Source organism: Micropterus dolomieu, linkage group LG23, assembly GCF_021292245.1.
Source record: "Micropterus dolomieu isolate WLL.071019.BEF.003 ecotype Adirondacks linkage group LG23, ASM2129224v1, whole genome shotgun sequence".
Taxonomy (NCBI): domain Eukaryota; kingdom Metazoa; phylum Chordata; class Actinopteri; order Centrarchiformes; family Centrarchidae; genus Micropterus; species Micropterus dolomieu.
The window spans coordinates 13,823,708-13,848,371 of NC_060172.1; the positions used below are offsets into that span (position 1 = coordinate 13,823,708).

Genomic DNA, 24,664 nt, shown 5'->3' on the forward strand with positions numbered 1-24,664 from the left:
CTTCAGGTCTTGGCCAATCAGAAGAAAGTGGGCTTTGAGAGGGGGGGGGGCTTAAAGAGACAGGAGAATCTACACCTTGTTTCAGAAAGAGGCTGAAATGAAGGCCTACATGAAGAGTCATTATAAGAGAATTATCTTTTTGAACTTTGAATCATGCAAAGCTGTCATAGAGGAGTCACAGAACTACAATATAGGACTGGAAAAGCAGTATAATAGGTCTCCTTTAAGTATAAAAGCAAGTTATCAAATTTCTTAAAGCCAAGAATCACTCTTACTCTCCCAGTTATTTAACACATCTCAAGAGGTCTCTCAAGTGGTTAGAAGTTGCCAGTAGGGGCTTGTGGTGGGACTGAGGGGACAGAGACGTGCACAAACCTTTCAGGAGAGGATGAATGTTTTTAAACTGTTTGACGACGGGCAGTTAATCAAACTGCAGCGTTTGGACAGGGCAGGCATCATCTTTGTCAGTGAGGTGGTGAGGGACATCATTTCACCACTGACTTTAAGCACCAATGCATTTTCAGCTGAATTGAAAGTGGTGATGAGGCCTCGTTTCCTTGCCACAGGAAAAATGCAGCAATGCAATGCTGAAGATTTGTGGCCATCACAACCATCTAGTCAAATTGTCATGGAAACAGTTAAGGCACTTACAGATCCACACGCATTTTATTGACTTCCGAACAATACCCTGCGTAATCCAACAGAAGCAAACACAATCATGCAAATAGGCAGCTTCCCAGTTTCCCGGTTTAAAATTTGTAATTAGAAAATGGTGGAAAAACTTTTTTTTATCTCTCATTTCTAATGCGTACATAAAATTTATTCTGTTGAAAATTCTTTACTGTCAAATGTCTGTTGCATGTAAATTTCACCATTCAATATGAATTTATCAGAGAATATTCTTGGAAATCTGTTCAGTGATTGTTCTTTACCTATGTTGTCATCCAAAATCCCGTTTGTGGCACAACAAAGTGAATCAGTTCTAAGACTAACACTTAAGATTCAGTCCTACACTTCCCATTAATTAGGACTGAGATGCTTAATAACTAACTTTTAAGGGCGGCTTTAAGTGGATTCTGCAGTTTTCTTATGAGTAATTCTGAGAAGCTTAATAAATATGAGCCCAGATGCTGAAGCAAAATAAGCAATCAATACCACATTCATTTTTTAAAGAATGATTAGTAAACTTTTAAAAGCCTGTTTAAAGCAGGTTTTTAAAAGTTCGCTTTTGGTTTACTACTTTGGATTTACCCCTTGCAAACATATTTACTGTTGTTTTAAACTAGAAAATCCCATTTTTGCACCGATGGGAGGTTGCGGAGCTACAGTAGGACAAACGTGCCAACCATCAGAGCTGAGTGTGAAGGCCTGTCAACAAAACAAACACTGCAACAAACAAACCCCACTGTGAAACTTATGGTAAAAAATGAATGAGACACTTTAAATGTGTGGAGATAGTTGTTTGGGTTTGGATGATAATATTTACTTGAGTACAGTTGTAGAGTTTTCTTATAGCCAGCATCCAGTGAATATTTAGGGCAAAGGACAAAGAAAACAATGAATTTGAATGAATTGGTGTATTAAGGTACTGATACTGATATTTCAGAATGTGATATTAAAGAAGGATGCTTTACAGCCTCCTCGCATGTATTGATTTCTGCCTGCTGCAGCCATGAATGATGCTTCAAACAACAACACACAGCTATTTACAGGTTCTAGTGGTTCTTCAGTCAGAGATGATTATATATACAAACCAAATTTTTCTCCGCAAAGTGCTTCTGAAAAGCCATTTATGCTTTTAGAAGCTGTTTTCATCAACCAATGCAGATCTCTTTGGTGTTGTTTGCTAACACTTTGCCACTGCTCTGTAATTCGCAAACACAGTCCTGTTAGCCAGGTAGACCGCCCTGCTGTGGCACTGCAGATCCTCCTGACATCCTTTTCGCGCGCGTCATGTCATACACCCTGCGGGGGATTTCTGGATTTAACAAGTCAGGTTGCTGCTTGTGTGTCTTTCAGCCACACCTGACAAGCAGGATGTGGGCTTTAACACCTAAGGGCTGCCGATCCGGTCACGGAAACTTGTCAGAGAAAAAGCCAAATGTCAATATCAGTGTTGAGTAAGAACGGTAAAGAGGGAGAGAAAGAGAACAGAGTATGACACAGAAAAAAGGAGCCTCATATTCTTTCCCTGTTTCTCTCCAGTCTCAAGATGGGGTCTTATTACTACCTAACAGCCTGAAGCTCTGTCTCTTCTATAGAGACAGAAATTGACAAAGATAGCAGGTCAGACCATAATTAATTCTGCGGTAATGCAGAAGAAGTCAAGCTGATAAGGGTCTCTGGTCTTGCTAAAGCATCATAACCTGCATTGTGTTCTTTCCAAGGTCCTTGTGCCATTTCTGTGAGGCAGGCACATCCTTTCTCTCTCTAAAAGGGACATCTTACCATAATCTGAAAAGGCACATGAGCAGTTGATACTCTGCAAAAACGAATACATTCACTTTTCTATCACTGCTGCCATATGTTTTTTGTCACATGTTTTAATTGCTTTAATGGCTTCCTTGTTGTTGCTCACATTATTTGCCCTGCTGTTTGATGTTTCCTAGTCTTTGTGAGTGTGTCCTTCTGGCTTATGCCTGGTGTTAGAGTTTTATTGTGTCTTTTTTTGTCAAATGCTAGACTTTTCTCCTCCTTCTCTTAAAATAAATTATTTTCACCCAATTCCCCACATACTGTTTAAATTATTGTTCTATGCCAGTGTTTTTCATGTTTTAGCCCAATTACTACAAATTAGAAATACATAAATACATGCAGCCATTGGTTTCCATTAATTTCATTATGGTATGAAAATTAGCAATTAGCAGACTCTTGAAACTTTCTCAAATGATAACTTTAATGATATTCAATATTGTTCTTATTGTCAACAAATCGCATGAAAAGACCAAAACCAACAATGAATTGATTACTTGATTGATTACTAACAATTGTCAGTGAATCCAAAGCCTGATGTATTTTATTCCTCTGTGCCATAGTTGTCCAACAACTATTAGAAGCACATCAATGAGCCACACTGTTGCATGACAAGCTCTTTCATTACCATGAACACAGATACTGCAATTTATTTTGAGTTGATCCCACATACACCTTCCTGCTGCTGAAATACTCACAAGAGCACAAAACCAGTGGCTGAAAATCATCCCCAACAACTTTATTTTGCTCACCATTTGAGTAATGTTGAGCTTTTTTAGATAATTAAAGTATATATTTATGACATGTGTAACAGATGGCAGGAAGCATTGAAAGATGAACTCTTTGTTGTTTTTGTTTTTTTCATGGAATGTATTAACAATAACAAAAAATAAATTAATATTATCCTTATCCTTTAACTTATTATCCTATCTTTTAACTTATCCTTTAACTTAATCTTTCACATCTGGACACATTTCAAGAGCCTGTCAATTAATTTTCACATTAGAAATTAACGAAAACCAAAGGCTGCTTGGTAATGCTGCATTCATTTATGCTTTGGCCACTCAATTGGAGTTTGCAATATCAATTAATTACTTTAGCATTTGCCTATTTTACAAATGCAGCAACAATAGCATTAAGTTGGAATTGTATTTGTGGTGACCTAACTAATGAATCCAATTTTCCCTCTTTTTTGTGTCCAACTCCTGAGAAGAATATCTGGGTCTTCAGCTGCTAAACGCTCCATTATGTCTGTGGTCTGTGGTTTCTTGCTGGACAGGTAGTGTAAAGTAGGTTTATCAGAACCGTATTGCTAGCTGCCTATTTCAGGAAAAGAGGCTGATGAGAGCCAAACTCAGCAAATTTGTGTGCTATAAAACCAAAACAATAAGCTGAAAGACTCTAAAGGGTTCTGTAGGGGGGCTGCAAAGGAGTGCAACATTAGACTTAGCAGTCTTTGTATAGGCAAGTCTCAGGAAGTGAACAGGAGGACTGCTGAAATAAACTTTATTAGACTGATAAAGGCTAGAAATTTCTGGATATTCCCTTTCTTGTTCCAACTGCTAACAGTCATCGTTAATTAGATCTTTTTTTTTATTTAGTTCCAACTTGTTGGAGTAAAATCTTAACCCTAACGGAGACCTTTCTGGATCCCTTGCTGATAAGGCCTGTCAGCTTTTTATTTTTTACTATGACTGTCAACCCCCTGTCTCCTTTCCAAGGGGCATTGCTTATGAGCCTTTTACATTACAGTGAATGACAGTTCATAACCTTATCTTTCTGGGCTACTGTGTTGTATAAATCCTCTTTGGGAAACACCACTCCAGAGCATCTTGAGATTTACGACATTTCTTGTCATAAAGATAAATAAATAAAAGGGGGAAAAAACTAAAAGGATGCGTATCCTGTTCACCTGGAGTGCCTGGAAGATAACTAGGGTTGGAGCGTGTGATCCTGATGCCTGTCTGACAGACAGATTGACACCCCTGGTCTCTTTAGTATCTTCCCCAACCACACAGGAACAAGAATGAAATATAGACGAATGAGTCGCTGCCGCATCCAAGCGATGTGAAAACATTTTGGGCAAAGGCGATCCCCTCTTGGTGGCTCTGTTTCATGCTACAGAGACATCTGTCTGAGAAGGGGGCTCTTTGAAACCTGAGTGCAGGCAGATAGGCCGGCAGACGCAGCCTGATGGAGATTTAACTGAAGAGGAGCATCAGTTTGAGGCAGCACTCAGAGTAACAGCATGCAGAGAGGTTTGTTCCAACATGGTGCATGCACCATTTGGGTGTCACCTACTTTTACAAAATGATTGACGGCAGAAAATCTTCAGTTTCTACTTTTAAAGGAGAACAGATTTACCAAGCTAACAAAGTGAAGATCTCTTTCAAAACTAGCACTCTAATTGAGGGATATTTTTTAAAATGTAAAAATAGAGAGATTTCAAAATTGAATCTGTATGTATGATAGGAAAGGTAGCTCAATAGAGTGCTTCCTATGCAAAATATTTTACTTTAGGGTAGTGAACTACAGACTTTACTGTTTCAGCATGTGGTATTCAGCGTTCACAGATGGGGTTTTTTCTGCCCCTCTTTGTAATCTTTTTAAATACTCAGCAACTTGTAGGAGGAAGCCTGCTGAGTGGGGACAGATTGTCGTACTGGAACTGCATGTGTCATTTGTAACTGTGACAGCAAACCTACCTGGAGCAAAGAGCTGGGAGAGAGAGAGAGCAGGAAGGAGAGCTCAGTCTGATCACTTAAATTTGTCTCAGAGCTCAGCTAGAGGCCTTCCTCTGCTGCCATTACCTAGAGAAAGACAAAGAGGCTGTAGGTCTGCATGCAGTGTTCATTTACATGCCAGTTTTTAGTTATAGACTTTGACACAGCAACATCCTTTTAGTCTGGCTAGTTTAGTCCAATTTTAACTGGTTCACATCGATTTAATGTTGTGAATTATACTGTCCTACCAAACCAAACCTTTGACCAAACCTTCTGATCTTTATTTTGCGATATCATAGATTAATGGTCAGCAACCAGTTGATCACAATCAATATGTTGTAAATGCAAATGAGTTTAGAACAACTTCTGTTCACTATAATGCACCAAGGGCTCCAAATTAAACAACAAAATACAGCATGTGTTAATGCTTGCTTCTTCCTTTACTCCCCTTATAATTACTATGACTACTATAGAGCTTTTATCATTTGAACGTCGTTGAACAAGGACTTTTTTAATTGTTCCATTCATCAGTAGCTATGTGTTTAACATCTAGGTGCAGTATTATTCCTGAACTAAAGATCTTGGCTTGGACTCCTGTCATGTTTTTTTTCCCCATAGACTGGTGAAGCAATTTTTATCTTTTCATGTCTGAGCTTTGAACACAAAGTTCAACACTTACTGTATCCAAATATCACACTACATACTAATTTTAACAGGGTTCTGACCATGTAGTCTGTTCACACATAAAAAAAAAAAGTAAATATTCAATGATGATAATATGCATACTAATGCATACAAAGTGTTGTTGATCGACATTTGTCCCACAAAGCAAGGCAAGCACATAGGAACTAGAGGAGCCACTCAGGAGAACAAACATTTTTTTTTGTTTGTTAACTTTCTGAGCTTTGCATCAGCAGCAGCTTTCCAAAGTCACAGTTACAGTGGGGCCAAAAAGTATTTAGTCAGCCACTGATTGTGCAAGTTCTCTTACTTAGAAAGATGAGAAAGGTCTGTAATTTTCATCATAGGTACACTTCAACTATGAGAGACAGAATGAGAAAAACAAATCCAGGAAAACACATTGTAGGATTTTTAAAGAATTTATTTGTAAATTATGGTGGAAAATAAGTATTTGGTCACCCACAAACAAGCAAGATTTCTGGCTCTCACAGATGAAGATCTCATCCCGTGGGGTCAAAATGATCATGAGAACGGTGAGCTAAAATCCCAGAACTGCACGGAGGGACCTGATGAATGACCTGCAGAGAGCTGGGACCAAAGTAACAAAGGCTACCATCAGTAACACACTACGCCGAGAGTCCCTCTCGGCGTAGTGTGTAGTGTGTAGTGCCAGGCGTGTCCCCCTGCTTAAGCCAGTACATGTCCAGGCCCATCTGAAATTTGCCAGAGAGCATATGGATGATCCAGAAGAGGATTGGGAGAATATCATGTGTTCAGATGAAACCAAAATAGAACTTTTTGGTAAAAGCTCAACTCATTGTGTTTGGAGGAAGAAGAATGCAGAGTTGCATCCCAAGAACACCATACCTACTGTGAAGCATGGGGGAGGAAACATCATGCTTTGGGGCTGTATTTCTGCAAAGGGGACAGGAAAACTGATCCGTGTTAAGGGAAGAATAAATGGGGCCATGTATCGTGAGATTTTAAGCCAAAACCTCCTTCCATCAGTGAGAGCCTTGAAGATGGAACGTGGCTGGGTCTTCCAGCATGACAATGATCCCAAACTCACCGCTCGGGCAACGAAGGAGTGGCTCCGTAAAAAGCATTTCAAGGTCCTGGAGTGGCCTAGCCAGTCTCCAGACCTCAACTCCATAGAAAATTTGTGGAGGGAGTTGAAAGTCCGTGTTGCCCAGCGACAGCCCCAAAACATCACTGCTCTAGAGGAGATCTGCATGGAGGAATGGGCCAAAATACCAGCTACAGTGTGTGCAAACCTAGTGAAGACTTACAGGAAACGTTTGACCTGTTTGTCATTGCCAACAAAGGTTATGTTACAAAGTTTTGAGTTGAACTTTTGTTATTGACCAAATACTTATTTTCCACCATAATTTACAAATAAATTCTTTAAAAATCCTACAATGTGATTTCCTGGATTGTTTTTTTTCTCATTTTGTCTCTCATATTTGAAGATGTGATATGATATGATGAAAATTACAGACCTCTCATCTTTCTAAGTAGGAGAACTTGCACAATCAGTGGCTGACTAAATACTTTTTGGCCCCACTGTGGATGAATGTCCTTTGGTGCATTTTTTATTTTTTTTACCATTTCCCGTTAGTACCTTATAGTAGTTACTTGTAGATTAACTACCAAAACAGCACACATTAAAGATTGTTATATAGTGTAAGAGTAGTACTGTAGAGTTAAGTATTTAGGACAAGATAAATGCTATTTGAAGAAAGTGACTGTTCTAAGGCCATATCCCGCCTACATTCTTATAATGGCTGGCTGAGGGGACTTGGCCATAGATTAGGATCAGTTTAATCAATAGATTATTTGATTTACATCCTAGAAAAGCATTGAAAATTGTAAATGAGAAAATGCTTGCCACAAAAGAAGCAAGACACATTAGTCAACATCACCACTGTATAAAATGATGCTCTCTAGGATCCATACACGACATTGCTGACACACATCACCATTTGCCGACAGTTGGTATGTGCTCTTCAGAGCAGAACCAGACATTTTATAGCTTCTCGCACTGAGGAAAAGGGGGGTTTGTGTTGTATGTTTAGAAGACTCAGAAATAGTCACATTATCATGCAATTTTCATTTTGTACCAAAAGACACAGGCTAACCCTGTTCTGGCTCAAGGTGAAAATTGGTTGTAATTTAGTCCAAATTGGTTTCTTGATGTCTGTTTTGCATGTGTGTAATCATATTTTCTTGAAAGGAGCTGCAGATTTACCAATTTGTGTGTTGATAATCGGTAATCTGTCAGCCTAGTTAAAAGCAATTGTTTGGTGGATGCAGAGGTTTTGTAGGTCATATGACTGAGACAAAAAGTAGGTGGGATGAGGCTGTCCAGAAAATTACTATTGTATGGTTGGTTATAAATGAAACATTTAAGAAGAATATCAGGAGAAACTCAAATGTTGAGTTTTTCATTACATTTGTTTGATCAACAACATAATGCCAGGTGATTTTAAGTTGTTGGTAAACATTTGCATACATAGCTTAGTGTATCTCTGTGTATAGCAGAGACATTAGATTTAAGTCCTGATGGTGAAAAACTGTATTTTGCCACTTAAAACAAGATTTAAAATGTAAATGATACATTACCATGTATTGAGCAATATTGAAAAGATGCTCTGTCATGATGAACCTTATTCCAAACTCTTCAAATTGTTCAATGCAGGTTCTTAGACACACAGTATGACAGCTTTAACAATTAGACCATGCATTGCTCCTTGCAGCGAGTAATGGTCTTCTTGTATATTTGTGGGGGTTTCTCCCATGTGTCCATCCATGCATTCATTACATTTTTTCCAGCCATTCAAAATTAAGCAAAGAGTGAAAATAAATATTTTACCACGACCTAGAAAAAATAAGCTTCTGGCTGAATGAAAGGCACATGAGATGTTGCAGAACGCCTTTGTTTTTTCAAATGTAACAACAAGCAGATGGCTTTTTGCTGTACCTGAGCACTGCACATTAGGCATTTAGCTGACTATTTCCTTCTGTGCTATAGTAGCAAAAGAAAACGAGCTTCAGTTCCTGGACTGTCAACCTCCAAGACACATGCCCATGTGCAAATTGATACAGTTATTGTTGAGTATAACAGTTCTTCAAGTCCATACTGACAGTAAAGTGACCCTTTCAATACATGACTCCAGTACAAGTCAGCAAGACAAGATTCCTTGGTCCGTGCAAAAATGCATTGCAGTGCTTTTTTATCATCTATTATTTCAAGCTCAACTAATACTTAACTGTTAAGTTCATAACTTTAAAAGCCTTCTCTGCAATATATGTGAAGAAAATGAACATGAAATTTCCTTCCAGAAAGTAATCGACTGAAAAAGTTGAAGCTTCAGGCCCCTAACAATACTTTTGTGTCCCGAAAATTTGAAGTTCTTAAGAAGGAAACATGAAAAATGAGAGATAGGGAGAGAAGGTAGCTGGGATGTGAGTAGATGGTGTTTAACTTTCAGCGCAATGAGTCTATTTATAATGCAGGTCCCTTACTGAACAAGCCTGATCTGAGCAAAGCTGCCAAAGGGTGCACTGGTTTTTAAAGAGCCTGTGTCTTTAAGGTTTTTAATATGCTGGTCAAATAAGGACTTCCTCATAGACCTTCTCCCTCCTAATGAATTTCAAACTGGACCATTCATTCCACACCACCAGGGCCTCTGTTTGTGTGTAAGTGTGTGTGTATTCATGTATGAATGTGTGTAGCTGTTAGTGTGGGCCAATGCCAGGGGGGGCAGGCAGCACATTAAGACAGTGACTGGCAGATCTCATTTGGTGTTTAATTTCACAAGGGTGAGCTCTCATCTGTGAGGGCCTATTAGCCTCGGGCTTGCTAGCTGAATGATGCTGGTGGTTCCTTGTTGATGGATGGGGTTTATGTATGTTTGTGTATGGTTGGCACTGATGGAAAGTAATCAAGTACATTTACTCAAATAAAGTATTTTGGGGTACTTGAGTATTTAGTAGTTTCAAGCTACTTTATCCGCCACATGTCAGAGGCAAATATTATATGTTTATTTGACACCTCTCAGTTCTAGTTACTTTGCAATAATGAGCAACAGGTTCATTGACTAATTGAAAACTGTATGTGTGACAAAATAATCTCAACTCGCAGGTGCACTTACTAACTTTTTTTCTGACCTGTCAATCACATCTCATGATCTGACACCTAAGCAAGTTCATTTGCTGAAAAACACTGCAAGATGCAGTTGAAAGCTCAGATTATGTGAAGTGTATGACACTGAGATTTTGTCACACCTATAATGAGCATCTGAAAAATAATGCGTTATTATAAAGTAAATAAAACATAGTATCATACTAAAACTAACAGGGGGCAGTTCTCCCTGCATGCACTTTTACCTTCGATATTTTGTTGACATTTTGCTCATGTTACTTGTGTACTCTATCTTAAAGCTCCAGTAATCAATAATTTCAGATTAACAATGTATAAAATGACTATGTAAATGTGAAAGTACTGAACCCTCCAATAATTGTGGTATTGCCTGATTACTTAAGACAAGGATCTGAAAACTAGTGGTGGTTAGCATGAAAAAGCTTGTTTTTTAACTGGCCCTGCAGTGCAGAAATCACTAAATTAGTAAGTAGTCAAAACAACAACAAGGTGATTTCCTTATTGACATTTACCTTTTATTACAGTTGGAAAATGGTGAAAAGAAATGTAAAAATATATATTTTTAAATGTTTGAAATATTTGGGTTTTTAAAAATATGTAAAGCGGGGAATAACAATTCAGCTTGTTGGACTAGAGCATCACAGGTCAAGGTGAACCACAGCATCCTTGTGTAATATTCAATATTCTAGTGAAGAGCTGCTGCAGACATTTAACATCATAAACACCTGCACTGTTTGAGATGCATCATGTGTCATTGTGCCCTTGTTTCAGATAAATTGCAAAGTTTATGGGCCCCTAAGGGAAATTTGTTATCAGACTGGTTCTGTAGTAAAACACACAATAAAGTCACACAATAAAGTATGAGGCCACAGTAAAAACAATAAACACATTACCTGAAAGTACAATAACACACATAACAAAATGGAGTGTAACACAGTACAACAATGAAGACCCGTATCAGCTCATAAGACCGAACAAGAAGTCAGTGCTTTGATGGAGTCCACTAAATATCTCTCATCAGTGCAAAATGTTATTCTGGACGGCATTAGACCAGGGAGTGAACACAATAACAAACCCAGTACAACAAACCTGCAATAAATACTTGTTTTGCATAGCTGATATTTATTTATGTTGCGACGGTGTCAGAGAGCGCTGCTAATTCAATCCTTTGCTATGTATAGTGTCGGCAATCTGTGTTCTTGGTATTCATTCATCATCTGGGGGGGAAAAAAGGTTAGTGTGTGTTTGTGTGAGTGAGTGGATGGGTGTGTATGTGTCACAACGGTGAAATTGCTCTTCTGAGTTTGTATTTTAAGCTCCCATGCCACACTCCACCATTTGCGACTTCAGAGGGTTGTCTTGTTGTTGACATCAAAAGATTCTCTGTGTTCTTTGTAATACAGATAATTATCCCCATCAGTGTGGACTTCGATGTTTACATAGCTGTGTTATGCTGTGTGTTTGTATGTGTGTACATGGTAATTGTATCTTAGACAATTTGTTCCATTATATGTAACTGTGTGCTTGCATGAACATTATTTCAGGTATTTGGCGCGCATGTGCTGCATGTATGAATCTTATTAAAAGTTTTAAAAAACCATACCAGTGACAATAGAGATGCTTTTAACGCAGTTATTGAGTTATTGGTATCAGCCTGTCCATATTTGCCTTTTTGGCCAAGACATCTCCCCTTGTGGCTCTCTGAGCCCTCTTGATTTGGAAAAATGTGCTCTCTTCTGTCTCACTTATCCTACAGACCTTTTTTTCTGTACATTATAATAGTTACAGTGACATAAACATAAACATAAACGCATGAGTTTATCTGAACATGATTTCAGCACATCTGTCTTTATCTTCTCAGTGGAGAACACAATGATGTTTAGTCATTTTGTTTGCTTGGAAATGACAAATCACAAGTGAAAAAAAAGATAGATCATAGGAAATTAAAATTACAAATAAGGTTTTAAGATTTACATTGAAGTTATATAACAATACACAAGGACAAAACTTTGAAGTGGTTCATTTAATCATACTGAAAACAGAACATGTAGAAAATATTATGTCTCAGTTTGATGGTGCTCAGGTACAGTACATACCAGTATACTGTTCCATTCCCTTTCAACCCAGATGAATATGAAGAGCACTATAGAGCTGTGTAACATGTTTTATTTTTGGAAACTGCAGTGGGTACAACAGAGGGATTCTAAAGACTTTGTGTGCATTGTATATTTATTTTTTTTTGTGACTATTCCACTCAGGTAGACACTAATGGGCAGCCTGGGTGTTTGGGCCATGGCTGTGGCCACACTGCTGGGAACCTCAGGGTGCTGGCTGGCTGAAGGGCACAAGGGCAGCAGGCGAGGCACCGCTGATACAACCAGCATGTCACGTACATCCTCCAAGGAACCACACTCCATGGTAAATATCCTGTGCAGCTCCCACTCATACACACACAAACACACACACACCGTACTGCTTCCCAATGAGGCCATCGCCATCACTCTCTATCAAGCCACAGAAAAACACTTACAGTGATATAAATCAATCATATCAACCATGAATCAAATCAGGGTTGGAAAGAAAAATGGAGTGAGTAAATACAGTCTGACAAAACACATTTGTTGTCTAATTTAACACAAACTCTGCTAAATTAGACAACAAATGTTGTGAAGTGGTGCACTCCCTTCTTGTTATCTCCTATACTATGACTTGTGACACGGAAGATGTCAGCATGTACAATTTAATTTTTTAATAATTCCAACACCAGAGATTGTTGTAAAACAAACAATCTTAATGTTAATTCAAGATGTGAACAAAAGACATTTTCTTGTCTTTTCCCATTTCATGTTATTTTTCTAATACAGTACATTAGTCATAGTTGGACAACTTGGCTCAAATTCACAGGATGTGTCCCCTGTGCACCTCTATGAAGACTCCACCAAAATTAAGGTTGAAAGCTCAAATATGATCTAAGTGAATGCGGTGCCAAATGTGTCCAAAAGATGGCGCCATAAACGTTATAATGAAGATTTTTTATGTTCGTGATATATTATTAGATTATCAAATACATGGCTTTAAATATCTCCCCAGAATGGTGACTTTAGCTGTCAATACAAAACACGTGGTTCTCGTTTAGAGATGCGCTCTTCTGATTGGCTGATCGTATTGAAAGGAAGTGGAAAGATGCGGATCTGCCGGTTTTGCACCTGTGCGTCTACCTAGTTCAGTGGTCTTAAAAGTCACTGGTGAAGTCGTATGTTAATCTGTCGCCAACCGTTTCTAAAACTAGACAACTTTCTTCCACCGTTATTTTTAGACATTTATAAATAGTTAAGTGCCTGCTTCTAATGAAAATGCGTTCGTCATCAACGTTTTTCGACCTACATGCCTTCACAGCTAGTTTACAGGAAGACAGACAGCGGGTAAGTTGCTAATTATTTAACGTTTCTACCAGAAAGTAACGTTAAGATGCCAGAGTTCCTGTCATAAACTTACGATAATGTTAGCTAGCTAAAGAGCTACTTAGCTAACTTGTGGAAACACTCCAACATTAAAAACCAAACGTTACAGCTGCTGGATATGTTCACAATTAGATTAACGTTAGCTAAAGTGTTTGGCTCATTGTCACAAAAAATAATTTCAATCAATATTATTCTCAAATTTATTCTATTTGTTAATTAAATTAAAATCAGTTTAAAATGACCGACTCCATTTACAAACAAATTTTTGGGAGAACTCGCTAGAAATGAGAAATGCTTAACGTTACCCCCACCAGTCAAGGGGGTAAACCACAGTTTGAACAGTGAAGCTGACCAAAGCTTGCATGGAGGGCTCCAGGTAGGCCCAAAAATGACCCCTTGACATCCCGTGGCAGCCACTGCACACTGTAATGACTTTACTATATTTATTATGCAAAAACACGTTTGACCTATAGCTTCTTCAGGTTCACTTTTAACTACACAATAGCAAAAACAGTCACAGGTGTGCTAAATAAGCTGTCTGTAAATCACACATAATCAGTCTCAATTTTTTCTATTGCTTTTCTTTTAGTGTTATATAATTTTTTTTATAAAAATATCAACATATTACTCAAAATTCTATAGTAGAAAAGACATACCCATGATTAAAATGAAAAATGTAGAATAACATACATGGGTCACAAGAATAGCATCATTTCACAAGTCCATAAGAAGACCTATAGGAAGCTTACTTGTGTGCTTATTTAGCACACCTGTGAGTGATTTTGCAATTTCACAGAGTGAACCTAAAGAAGCCATAGCCAAAACCTCTTTCTCTCAATAAATACAGTAAAGTCATTTGCGGTGGCTTGTTCACAAAATGTATCAAAACATGAAAAATATCTGCATAAAATGATCAGCTACTGACATAAACCACCTTTTATAAAATTTTGTCAGCCATATTAGTGTTCAGAAATACGTCACAATCAACAGCTCTTGCCTAAGAGGTGAGGACCTCCAATGTGGCCACCACAGGGATCACTAAATCATGTGAAAACACTATATACAGATTAGAGGTCTTCACAAGTTCCCAACTCCGAAACAAATTTATGGAAAACCTTATCCAAAGATTAGATGCTGACTTTAAAAGATTAGAGTACATTTAATGCTGTTATATCTACTGTAACAGATTTTAGTGTAACTTTGCAGCCATCTGACCTTTTTTTTATATTTGAGGAAGGACCTCTGTTTTGTCTGTGAGGCAGCTGAGAGAAAAGGGGCACCGGGTTGTCTAGGTACATTATGCAGAAATCTTCACTTCCTCTTTGTCTCTCTGGTAATTTTTTGAAGAGAAGACCTTGAGGAGAAATGGGCAGACAGGAAGAATGTGATGTTAACAGTTACTCTGTGAAAATTACAAGGACATTGTTTGGTCATGCTAGCTGAAAGACAGAAAATTACCATATTCCATTTGATTGTCCCTGCCTAGACCTTTACTGTCTCCAAACAGACTGCTATTAACAGTGTTTGTTACAGCTCATACCTATCGGAACGACAGTTTAAGTGACAAAGATTGCAGTTAATAAGTTAGGTAGCAACAGACAGGGCTAGTTGGCACTGTTTAAATAGATTTGTGGCTGGGTTTAATTATTTTAGTGATTTCTAGCATTAGTCGTCTACATATAATCAGAATGAAAGGCTTATTGAAACCTGTCTTATTCAATTCATGTGCTCTAAAATGTATTTTTGTGAATCTGCTTTTTAAGCTAACGGTCAAAGCTACCGAACGCTGTCATAAATGTAGAAATGAATATTTCAGTAGAACAATACTAGATGAAAATAAAGTTAAAGTGACTGAAAAAACAAATCCTTAATATTTATAAGCTCAGCACAAAGATTTCAGACATATCAAAAACAGGCATTCATATTATTTACTTAAAAAGGTAAGTACATACTCAATTAGAGCTACGATCCTAACTTCCAACACATTCTAAAGAAATCCAAAGCACATAGTTGTAGCCATGCTGAGAGTGGTTAATGTTACTGTTCATCAGCCTTAACTATTTAAAGAAGCTCAGGATATATCACTTAACAGCGTGCCCATTTGTTGTATTTAAGGCAGAAAAAAATTTCTTGTTCATGTCTGAGTCTTCCCCTTGCTGGTGTCTGTGAAAGATGTGTTTGAACATTCAGCTTAAAGTCCAAGGGTGGATGTATGAACACAGTTGTATGCTATGTATCTTCCATACTACAACTGACAGCTCTGCCTTTATTGTACTTTTGTTAATGGTTACAACTAACAACAACAAGCAAGTTGCCTTACATCAGTCTAATGTTTTCTGTTGGTGCTTCATTTTAAGCCCAGCTCTTTTTTTTTTCCCATCCATTTACAATAGTTTTGAGAAAACTGCTTAAACACTTAAAATGAGCTCGTCTGGTTGCATCTGCCGTGATGGCACACAAGAGATTCCCAGGCTAAAAAGAGGAATAAAAGACTAGCCCTGTGAGCAAACAGGTCTTTGGCAGCAAGAATGAACCCTTTTAACAAACACAACTGAAACATAAACCCCCACCACGTTGTCAAAAAGACATACGCACAGACAGACACATACCACACAGCCCCGTGGTCATCCTAATTCTTTGTGAAATGAAGCATGTACACCCCCTGGTCTGTTGGCTCACTTTGGGCTTTGCCAAGTTGGCAGCCGGCTGTGGAATGTAATTTTACCCTGGTGGTTGTGTCCTTTTGAAATCCCTTGATGCAAAAAACAAATTCCCAGGCATTGCCCCCTCCCGTCTATCTGGCCAGCATTGTAACTCAAAAAGCTGTCAGTTGGCTCCAGAATTTAAAGTCGACCCAGGGGTGAAGTCATGCAAATCTGTGAATTCACATAATTATGCAGGATGCATTGTCAAATCCTATGGGAAAGAATAAGTAGTGCAAGATCGTAATTTTTTTTCCCCCCCTTCTGTGACTAGGGGCAAGGACAAAAAATTAGGGGCACAGAATTGTTTTTTATTTTTTAAGAAACAATTTTATCTTTTTATAACACATTACAGTGCACAAAGTGTGCAGAAGATGAAGGGCAAGTTGATTTATGATATTACTAAAGCATATTGAAATATATGAGGTACTATAAGGTATGAGGGACCTAGCAACAAAGGACAGGAATGCATTTTTCGATCTGCGTAGAAGATGATAATTCTTGTGAGGCGGTGCAGTTGAGGTTCGGATCAGATAGCATTTTATCCAATTTGAATGCAGTATTGAATCTGCTTATGAAATCTGAATCCATTCTTTTGAAGAAACTAAAATAAATAACTAACTCATAAGATTCAGCTGAAATCCATAGGCTAAGAGGACACGCACAGTTTTGAGTAGCAGCCTAATTAATGTTCACAACCTGTAGTTCCAACCTGAACATGAAATAATTCATCGTAAAAGACATTTTATGCCAAAGATGCTTGGTATACATACAGGGTGTCCGTGGGGTCTTAAAAAGTCTTAAAAGGTAATAAATCAATTTTGTGAAAATTAAGGCTATTAAAAAGTATTAAAGTCTTAATCGCCATTTAACAAGGTATTACATTTTGTAGATATATTTGTCAATGTGTAAATCCTGTTTGCCCAAAGAGAGCGATTCTTCTTTGTAACGTTAGGCAAAGGGATCTACCGTGCGAGTGTCTCACTGTCATCAACCCCTAAAGGTAGATCCGTGCAAACCAGAAAACTGATTTACGAGCACACCCGACCATATTCTTCCACCACGCCGCACCCCCCAATGCTAATCGTTCAAAACATAGTCGGACTGAGCTCTGTGGCCGCTTGAACAGCCCCGTTACTCAAAAACAAGATGTACTTGTCAGCAGGTGAAGCAGTAAGACAGAAGACAACAGGGGAAATATAAGCAGCATTTGGGTTTAGCTAACGAAGGCTGTCTATTTAGCTAAGTCAGTGCCTTTTATTGAAACACGTTCAACTGTTCATGAAGCCGATGTGCTCATCAGTGTCACTTTTCGTGAACGGATCAGTCACAGCCTGAACGGAGCGGGACATTAAAAAAAGTCATCGTTCTGCATAAATAGTTATGATTATTGACGCATTAGTAGGCTACTTAAAATTAAAGTTAGACTATCTACTACCATGTGGAGCGTTTTTTGTTGCACAAAGTTGATGAATAAAAAAACACCCCAAAATGAAACAGCTTTAACTTGAATTCTTATTATAATAGTGGGAAGCTATATACAGTACTATTATATAAAATTATAATGAATATAGAAACATCATATAAATAATATATTGATATCAAACTAACAGTTTATATTAAAAGTATATTGTTAATAATAATAATGTTATAATATTATGCTAATAAATTCATTTATACTAGCTCCTCCTCCAGGTTGTGGATGGATCGTCTGCAGCAGACAGATGTAGATTTAGAGCCAGGATGCCGTTGTGCTAATATGTGCTGCCTCTAGCCGCCTCCTCCTGAGAACATGTTCATCTTGTTCCATTTAGATCTTATGATATGTTTTACTGAAGTTATTGTTATAATATAATTTAATAATATAAATTTACATAAAACCCTTTTAAAGGTGTGTTTCTGACATAACCGGTTAGAGCTCAAAGTGGCGTGGCAGTCTTAAAGTATGTTGAAAAGGTTTTAAAGTATTGAATTTTACTTCTGTATTCATGTATATACCGTGTACATAGTAAAATATTTGGAAGTTTCACAAGCAACTTTATCCAAATACTGGAGGTCCTAATTCAGAACTATTAAGTTGGAAGACTTGTGAAAACCACAAAAACAAAGCATGATTGTAGAGTGGTGTTACAGTGATGCTTCTTTACCTCACAAACAATCTTTGGTAGAGTACACACAGGGACTGCAGAGAGCACACAAACCCACCAACAGCCAAGTTTAATTTTGGTTTGTCAACAACTTACTCACAGAATTATCTCTAATTATCTACAGCTGATATGACTTGCTGCTGGTGACGTTTGTCAGCTCTGGCTGAAATTAGAATTTGATGTTTTGTACATTGCTCTTTGCTAATATGAGAGAGAGAGAGAGAGAGAGGCTTCGATAACGTATTTTGTTTGTGTGGGAGCCTCATTTGAAAGTAAGCGAGTAATAAATTGACAGTCTGTAAATATACAGTAAATGTACAGTGTAGGTCACAGTTTGTCCGTTTTTAAAAGTCTGTCTTTTTTGTTTCCACAACTGCTGGAAAGTGAAGGCAGTTAGCGCTAGCTAACATCCCCCTGTGCCTCAGGGAGCATTCAGTGTTTCCTGTATTCACATGCATCAAAAAAGAAAACTGCACTTTACAATTTTGATAAAAATTTAGCTTATTGCGACAAAGCAAAATTTAATAAGTGAAATTTAATATATTTTTTAAAAATGCTGTGAGTGTCCCTGATCCCGCTTCAAGTGGCCTCAGGATTAAGGTTAGTCGCTACAGCTGAATTCGTCCATTGAAATAAATATTGTGAATGAGATGTCATAAAATCATCTTTAAATGGTATGGTTAATTAGCAAACAAATGTAAGTTTAAAAATGTGGTTGGTCTAGTCCAAATAGTCTGAGTAAGAGAGAAATGCAAAAAGTGTTGCAACCATCCCCTGTCTCCCCTACTGTTGGGCTTTCTGTGTTATCATGCTCACACAGTGTGTAAGTGAAAATCATTAGTAGCCCACTGATATTAAAGTTGGTGTGAAATTTAAGCTGCGGCGATCATAATTTTGCAGTGGCACTTTTAAAAGCACAGGTATAACTAACAACAGTAACAATGGCTTCATTCCATTTAAGTAGCCCAGTGAAGAAGCGTGCATTAGCAGGGCACTCCTGGATGAAATGAAATGCAGGACATTATTTACAGCTTTTCCCTCTGTGCTAAGTCAGAACGTCTGCCGCGAAAAATGTCCGTTACCTAGTGCAGATGGAAGATGCATAGTTCTAAATAAATTTCAATCAGACTGCTGGAATCCTGTCTGCACAGTGCCATGTTGAACAATAATACCATAATGGGTAAAGGGCAAGAAAACAAGGATAAAATCATTTCTTTAACAGATGTAGCTTTATTGGGACTAAAGTAAGTGTTTTCATCTAAACAGTACAACAAATCAATGCAGTATCTGTCTGTATGTTTCTTTCATTCATGAATCAGTATATGCCATTTTATATCAAGGGCTGGAAGATTAATTAAAAAGTAATCGAAACTGAAATTCACAGCCTCTAACCGACGTTATTTAATCCTGTTAATAATGTGTGTGTGTTCATGCTACTTTCCCCTTGAAACATGATACCGCGTGTGTCGTCACGTTACCCCGCCCCGTCTAGTCCTGCTCAGCCTTCAGACTGGAGTCTGAAGCACAGGTAGATGTTAGCTAGTGCTAACCGCCTTCACTTTCCAGCAGTTGTGGAAACAAAAGACAGACTTAATAACGGACACACTGTGACCTACACTGTACATTTACTGAACATTTACAGACTGTCAATTTATTACTCGCTTGCTTTCACCGTCGCTTTCTGCACCTCGCTCTCTCATACGCTCGTCCACTCACTCGCTACGCAAACACATTGCACTGCAGTTAAGACCTAACGCTGCTCTCATAACAGCACCTGTCACGTAGATGTCCTTTGATGAATGAGGTGAGGAAGCTAACAAAGCCTGATTTACTGTGCTCACACAGTGTGCGGGTAAATATAATTTATCCCGCGTTAAATAATGGAGTGAAATTTTAATAGCAGCGTCATAATTCAGCAGCAGCAATTCGCCAAATATAGGGGAACCTTGTGTCTGTAATGTGCACGTCAACATTAACTTATTAATTAACATTTAGATAATGGATTTGTGAAATCTGTAGTGCTGGGCAACGATTAACATTTTTAACCACGATTAATCCCATAGTTATGCAGTAAATTGAATAATGAATTCTAAAGTAGTGTATTGTGCACTTTTAATTTAAATGTACTGCTATATACACAAAAGTGCAATAACGTGTTTGCAAACACTTTAAACAGATAATGTGCTTTTTACCAGCAGTATTCCCTTTACACAGTAGCAATAAAATATGTCTTGTAAATCTCAACTTAAACATTAATGTAATCAAATATTAAACCAAAGCTATTTAACACTGCCGGGGCATTACATTTTATCTAGCTTGTTAAAACAAGTTATCATCCAGTAGTCCAGAGCCACGATCATAACATAACAGGCACCTTCAGAGCAACAGGTGAACATATATAAATCGGTTTATTTTTTTTTTTTTTCTGAACAGGTATCAGCAGAAACATTTTTTTTAGTCAGGGAGCAGCATAATTTATATTCAGTAACAAGTGTCCCTGTCAGAGTGAGGTGAGGTGGTCTCCTCACGCACACGGCCGCTGCTGAAGTTGAATTGTCTTCAACTTTTTGTACGTGACACGGAGCACATATCATTGGAAGAGAGACTATATGACGCTGTCTGTGAGTTTCCAGAATCTATTACTGTTTGCTAAATAAGACATCAACAGGAGGGAATTTGCATGGCAGAGCATCTCTGCAAAACTAGATGAAGGCCTAACAGGTAAAGTTATGTAACATTAGCCTTAATTTTAACTTAAGTTAAACAGGCTATAGACGTGTAGTGAAGCCGTTGCCATGGTTACTATCCATAGAGCGCCTGTCGTTTACTTGCGGAGCGCTTGTCTCCTTGTCTGATCACCGGAGCAAAGGGCAACCCCGCGGGGCCAAGTGACTACGTTGTGATTTTAAGAACGTTCCTAGGACCGACATCTTCCCCAAATACTAATCAGCATGCAGTGTGTAGCTTTCCACTTTGCTATGGCATTTGATCACTTGTCTTGCTTTTTTTTATCTCCTTCTCCCACATGCTGTATCCAGCTTTAGCCTCCCTTTGCTGCTTGTTTGGGTGGGTGATTTGCAGGCTGTGACCCATGGTTTGACTGTATGTGTATTCAGAGCCAGTGAGCAACGGACTTTCCAAATAACTGCGTTAACGAGCGTGTTAATAACGCGTTAATATGCCCAGCCCTAGAAATCTATGAATTAAAAAAATAAATAAACCCAACCTTAATAGTTGAGCATATTTATAGTACAAACCTTGACAGTGAACTATGAGGACAAAAAACTAAATAATTGTTCAATAATCGTAATTGAGGTAAAATGTTCATTTAATCGTGATTTTGATTTTTAGGTCAAATCGTCCAGCCTTACTATACACACACCTTAATGGTTCTCTAGACATTTTTGCGTGAACGCTGTCTTAGAAAATAGAACTGAGTGATGAACTGTGGCAGTGGAAGTCTTGGTACTGGATTGTGTCAGTGGTGAGAAGTGGCGCAGCGTACTGACAAGTTTGTGGGTGGCCTCTATGAAGAGGGGAAATTGGAGTGGTTAAATCATTTTGCAGCAACAACAGAGAGACTGAATTGTACTCATTAGATGAAAAGCTTAGGACTAATAGGGTTATGCATTGAATTAATAACTAAATGGGGGGGGAAGGATGGCAGTCTCTCTTGTGTCTTAATTTTCACTTGGGAGCCCCCCCACTTGCCCTGCTACATTTACATTTTGTTACTCACTTGTACCCATAAAGCTTAAGTTTATTTTTTTTTCGTTGCAGTGCCAGAGGTTTAGTTCAAAATTTTTCAGGCTGTCTGTTTCCTCTGTCTTCAGAGGAAGAAAACCTTTCAGGCAGACAGAACATGTGTGATGGTTACCTTTTTATATGAAGCAATAATCAGTGTTTCTGCGGGATCTTAAAAAGTCTTAAAATTAAAAATCTAAATTTAAGGCCTTAAAGTCTTAAATTTGTTGAAGTTTGTGTATTAAATAATTTTAAACAGATCTTAATTTTCCAACGTCCATGTAGCGCTACCTTTAATGCTCATTGAATTGCTCCCGTAGTGCTTTAGAATATTTCTTTCCTCCGGTGGTGTTGTAGTTCTTTCTTTCGCTGGTCCAAATATAATTTTCTGTATTACCACTACAAAGACCAACATGCAGCTGTTGTGTTATTGCAGCGAGTCTTTTGGATTTAAAACGGATTTATTCTTCAGCTGTGCGAAAGTGCAACCTTAGCGACTCTTGCCTGGGAAGCACAGCTTAGGGCTTGCTTCAAACCAGTTGCTAGCAACGTGTTTGAAGTCTACTGTTAGTGCTTAATGAATGTGCGCTGCTACTAAAATTTCAAACGATCAATAATGATTTTCAGTAAGCTACGGTAACACTAGACGAATGGCTGTCTCCCTGTCCTCATTCTTCAAAGGACGAGCGAATGTGAGGGAGAGAGCTGAAAGTGACAGTGATAGTTAGCGGAGGACATGAATGTAAAATCATTGTGGAGAGCATCAAAACTAACCACATGAATTTTCCCAGATCTAATAGTTATAATTCAAACCCAGTAGTCTTATTTAGCAAGTTTAGCTTTTGGGTGTAGTTTATTCAAAATCTGCTCTAGATTTTACTAATTATTCACAGATGTAGTAACAACAATGTTCCAAAATTATGTGGAATTGCATATTTCTTTATTGGAAAACATTAACATTTTCTTGGGGGATCAAACCCCCAACACAAAAAAACACATCTTAATTTTTTACATTATACCGCCCTGAAAGCATGTTTTAATTCCCATGGACATTATTTTTATTATTTGTAAATGTACCTGCTTTGCACCTGCCTCAACTTCTCCCTGCACTCACTTACACACACACACACACACACACACCTTTCCCTGCCTCTCTGTCTCTCTCTCCCTGTCTGCTCCCCTGAGTTTCGCCATCAGCAGTAGGTTATGTTTTATAAAGTCGCCAAAAAGACAGACTTTTTTCTGGATATATCCACCTGTGATCCTTTTTCACGGCAGCAGGTGCGACACATGCCAGCTTGTTAATTACGTAGCTTATCAATATCATCATCCATGCCGGTGTTTCATTGTTGACATCATCCAAGTAATTGGATGCAAGTAATTTTGTGACTGTATTTCCTTTTGTATGTTATCTTTTTTTTTGATGTTCTTAAGTGAGGTCTTAAATTTAATTCATAGTAGTCTTAAAAAGTCTTAAATTTGACCAGGTGAAACCTGCAGAAACCCGGAATAATGCTCTTCTCTAGAATAATTATATTGGTAAGTGTCTAAGTTGGCATGTAATAAAGTTGGATACAGAAAGTAATGTTTGCATACTTTCAGATGATGAAGTGGTACACTGTGAGATGCTTTGTATATGATCTTGAGCTGTTATAAAATCCAGATTTAAAAAATGTTGTATTCATAAATAGTAAGTAGTGTGCAAGGTGGGCGCTGTTCATAAATAAATGTTGGAGTACATAAAACTTGACAACTACAATGTAAGGCTGCTAATGTTGTTTCTAGTTAGTGAAGCTAATAGAATTATGATAGAAAAATACATGACGGTGAAAAGAAAATGTAAGGATACAATCTGAATAACATCACTTTATTTGATCTTGTTTTTTTCTTTCCACAGAAATGTAAGGGAAGAAAAATTAAGAGAAAAAACAAGAAGCAGAGTAGAAAATGAGACATTAATGGGGACATTTTTTAAAAAGAAGAAAAGGGTGAAATTGGGCCATGGCAGTGATGGGAAAAGAACCAAACATTAAGGCAACAGACGACAACACAAAGCCCTATGACGTCTCTACTGTGACGCTCATGTTGTCTGGACTTGGTATGGATAGAGTAGGGATGGGGATCGTTAATTTTTATTGATTAATACCCTTATTGAGATTGCTTAACGATCCGATTCTTTATCGATACTTTACTATTTTAGTGATGGTTATTTGGTAAGACCAGACCCAACATGCAGGCATGAGGTAGGCCTGCATGGTATGAGGAAAATATCCTCCTTCTCTCTCGCTGCCTGCAGGTAACGTTACCAGGTAGAAGGAGGAGCGGCTGGTTTGTCTCAGCCAGCAGCTGAGTTTTTAAGACTACAGACCAGTCTGTGCTCCAGACAGACGGCTTTCTATTTAGCTTGTTTTTAACATCTGGCTAATGCCAAGCTAGCGTAAGCAGTTTTTGTATAAAACATACAGGATAAGATACTGAGGACAGAGATGATTAAATTAACCATTTCTACATGTTTAACGTTACCTTACAGACGGGTGTATTGATAAAACACGTACGTACTTGCACGTACTTA

The 24,664-nt window shown here is 38.0% G+C and overlaps 1 protein-coding gene across 1 annotated transcript in view; it reads left to right on the forward strand.

Moving 5' to 3' along the window:
- The first annotated feature begins 13,220 nt into the window (after window positions 1–13,220).
- The window catches only part of fstl4 (follistatin-like 4), a 247,835-nt gene continuing 236,391 nt past the window's right edge, over window positions 13,221–24,664 (forward strand). The window contains exon 1 of the mRNA XM_046038829.1: window positions 13,221–13,460. Coding sequence (XP_045894785.1) covers window positions 13,386–13,460 — 75 coding nt within the window. The 5' untranslated portion in view covers window positions 13,221–13,385. The remainder of the gene's footprint in view (window positions 13,461–24,664) is intronic.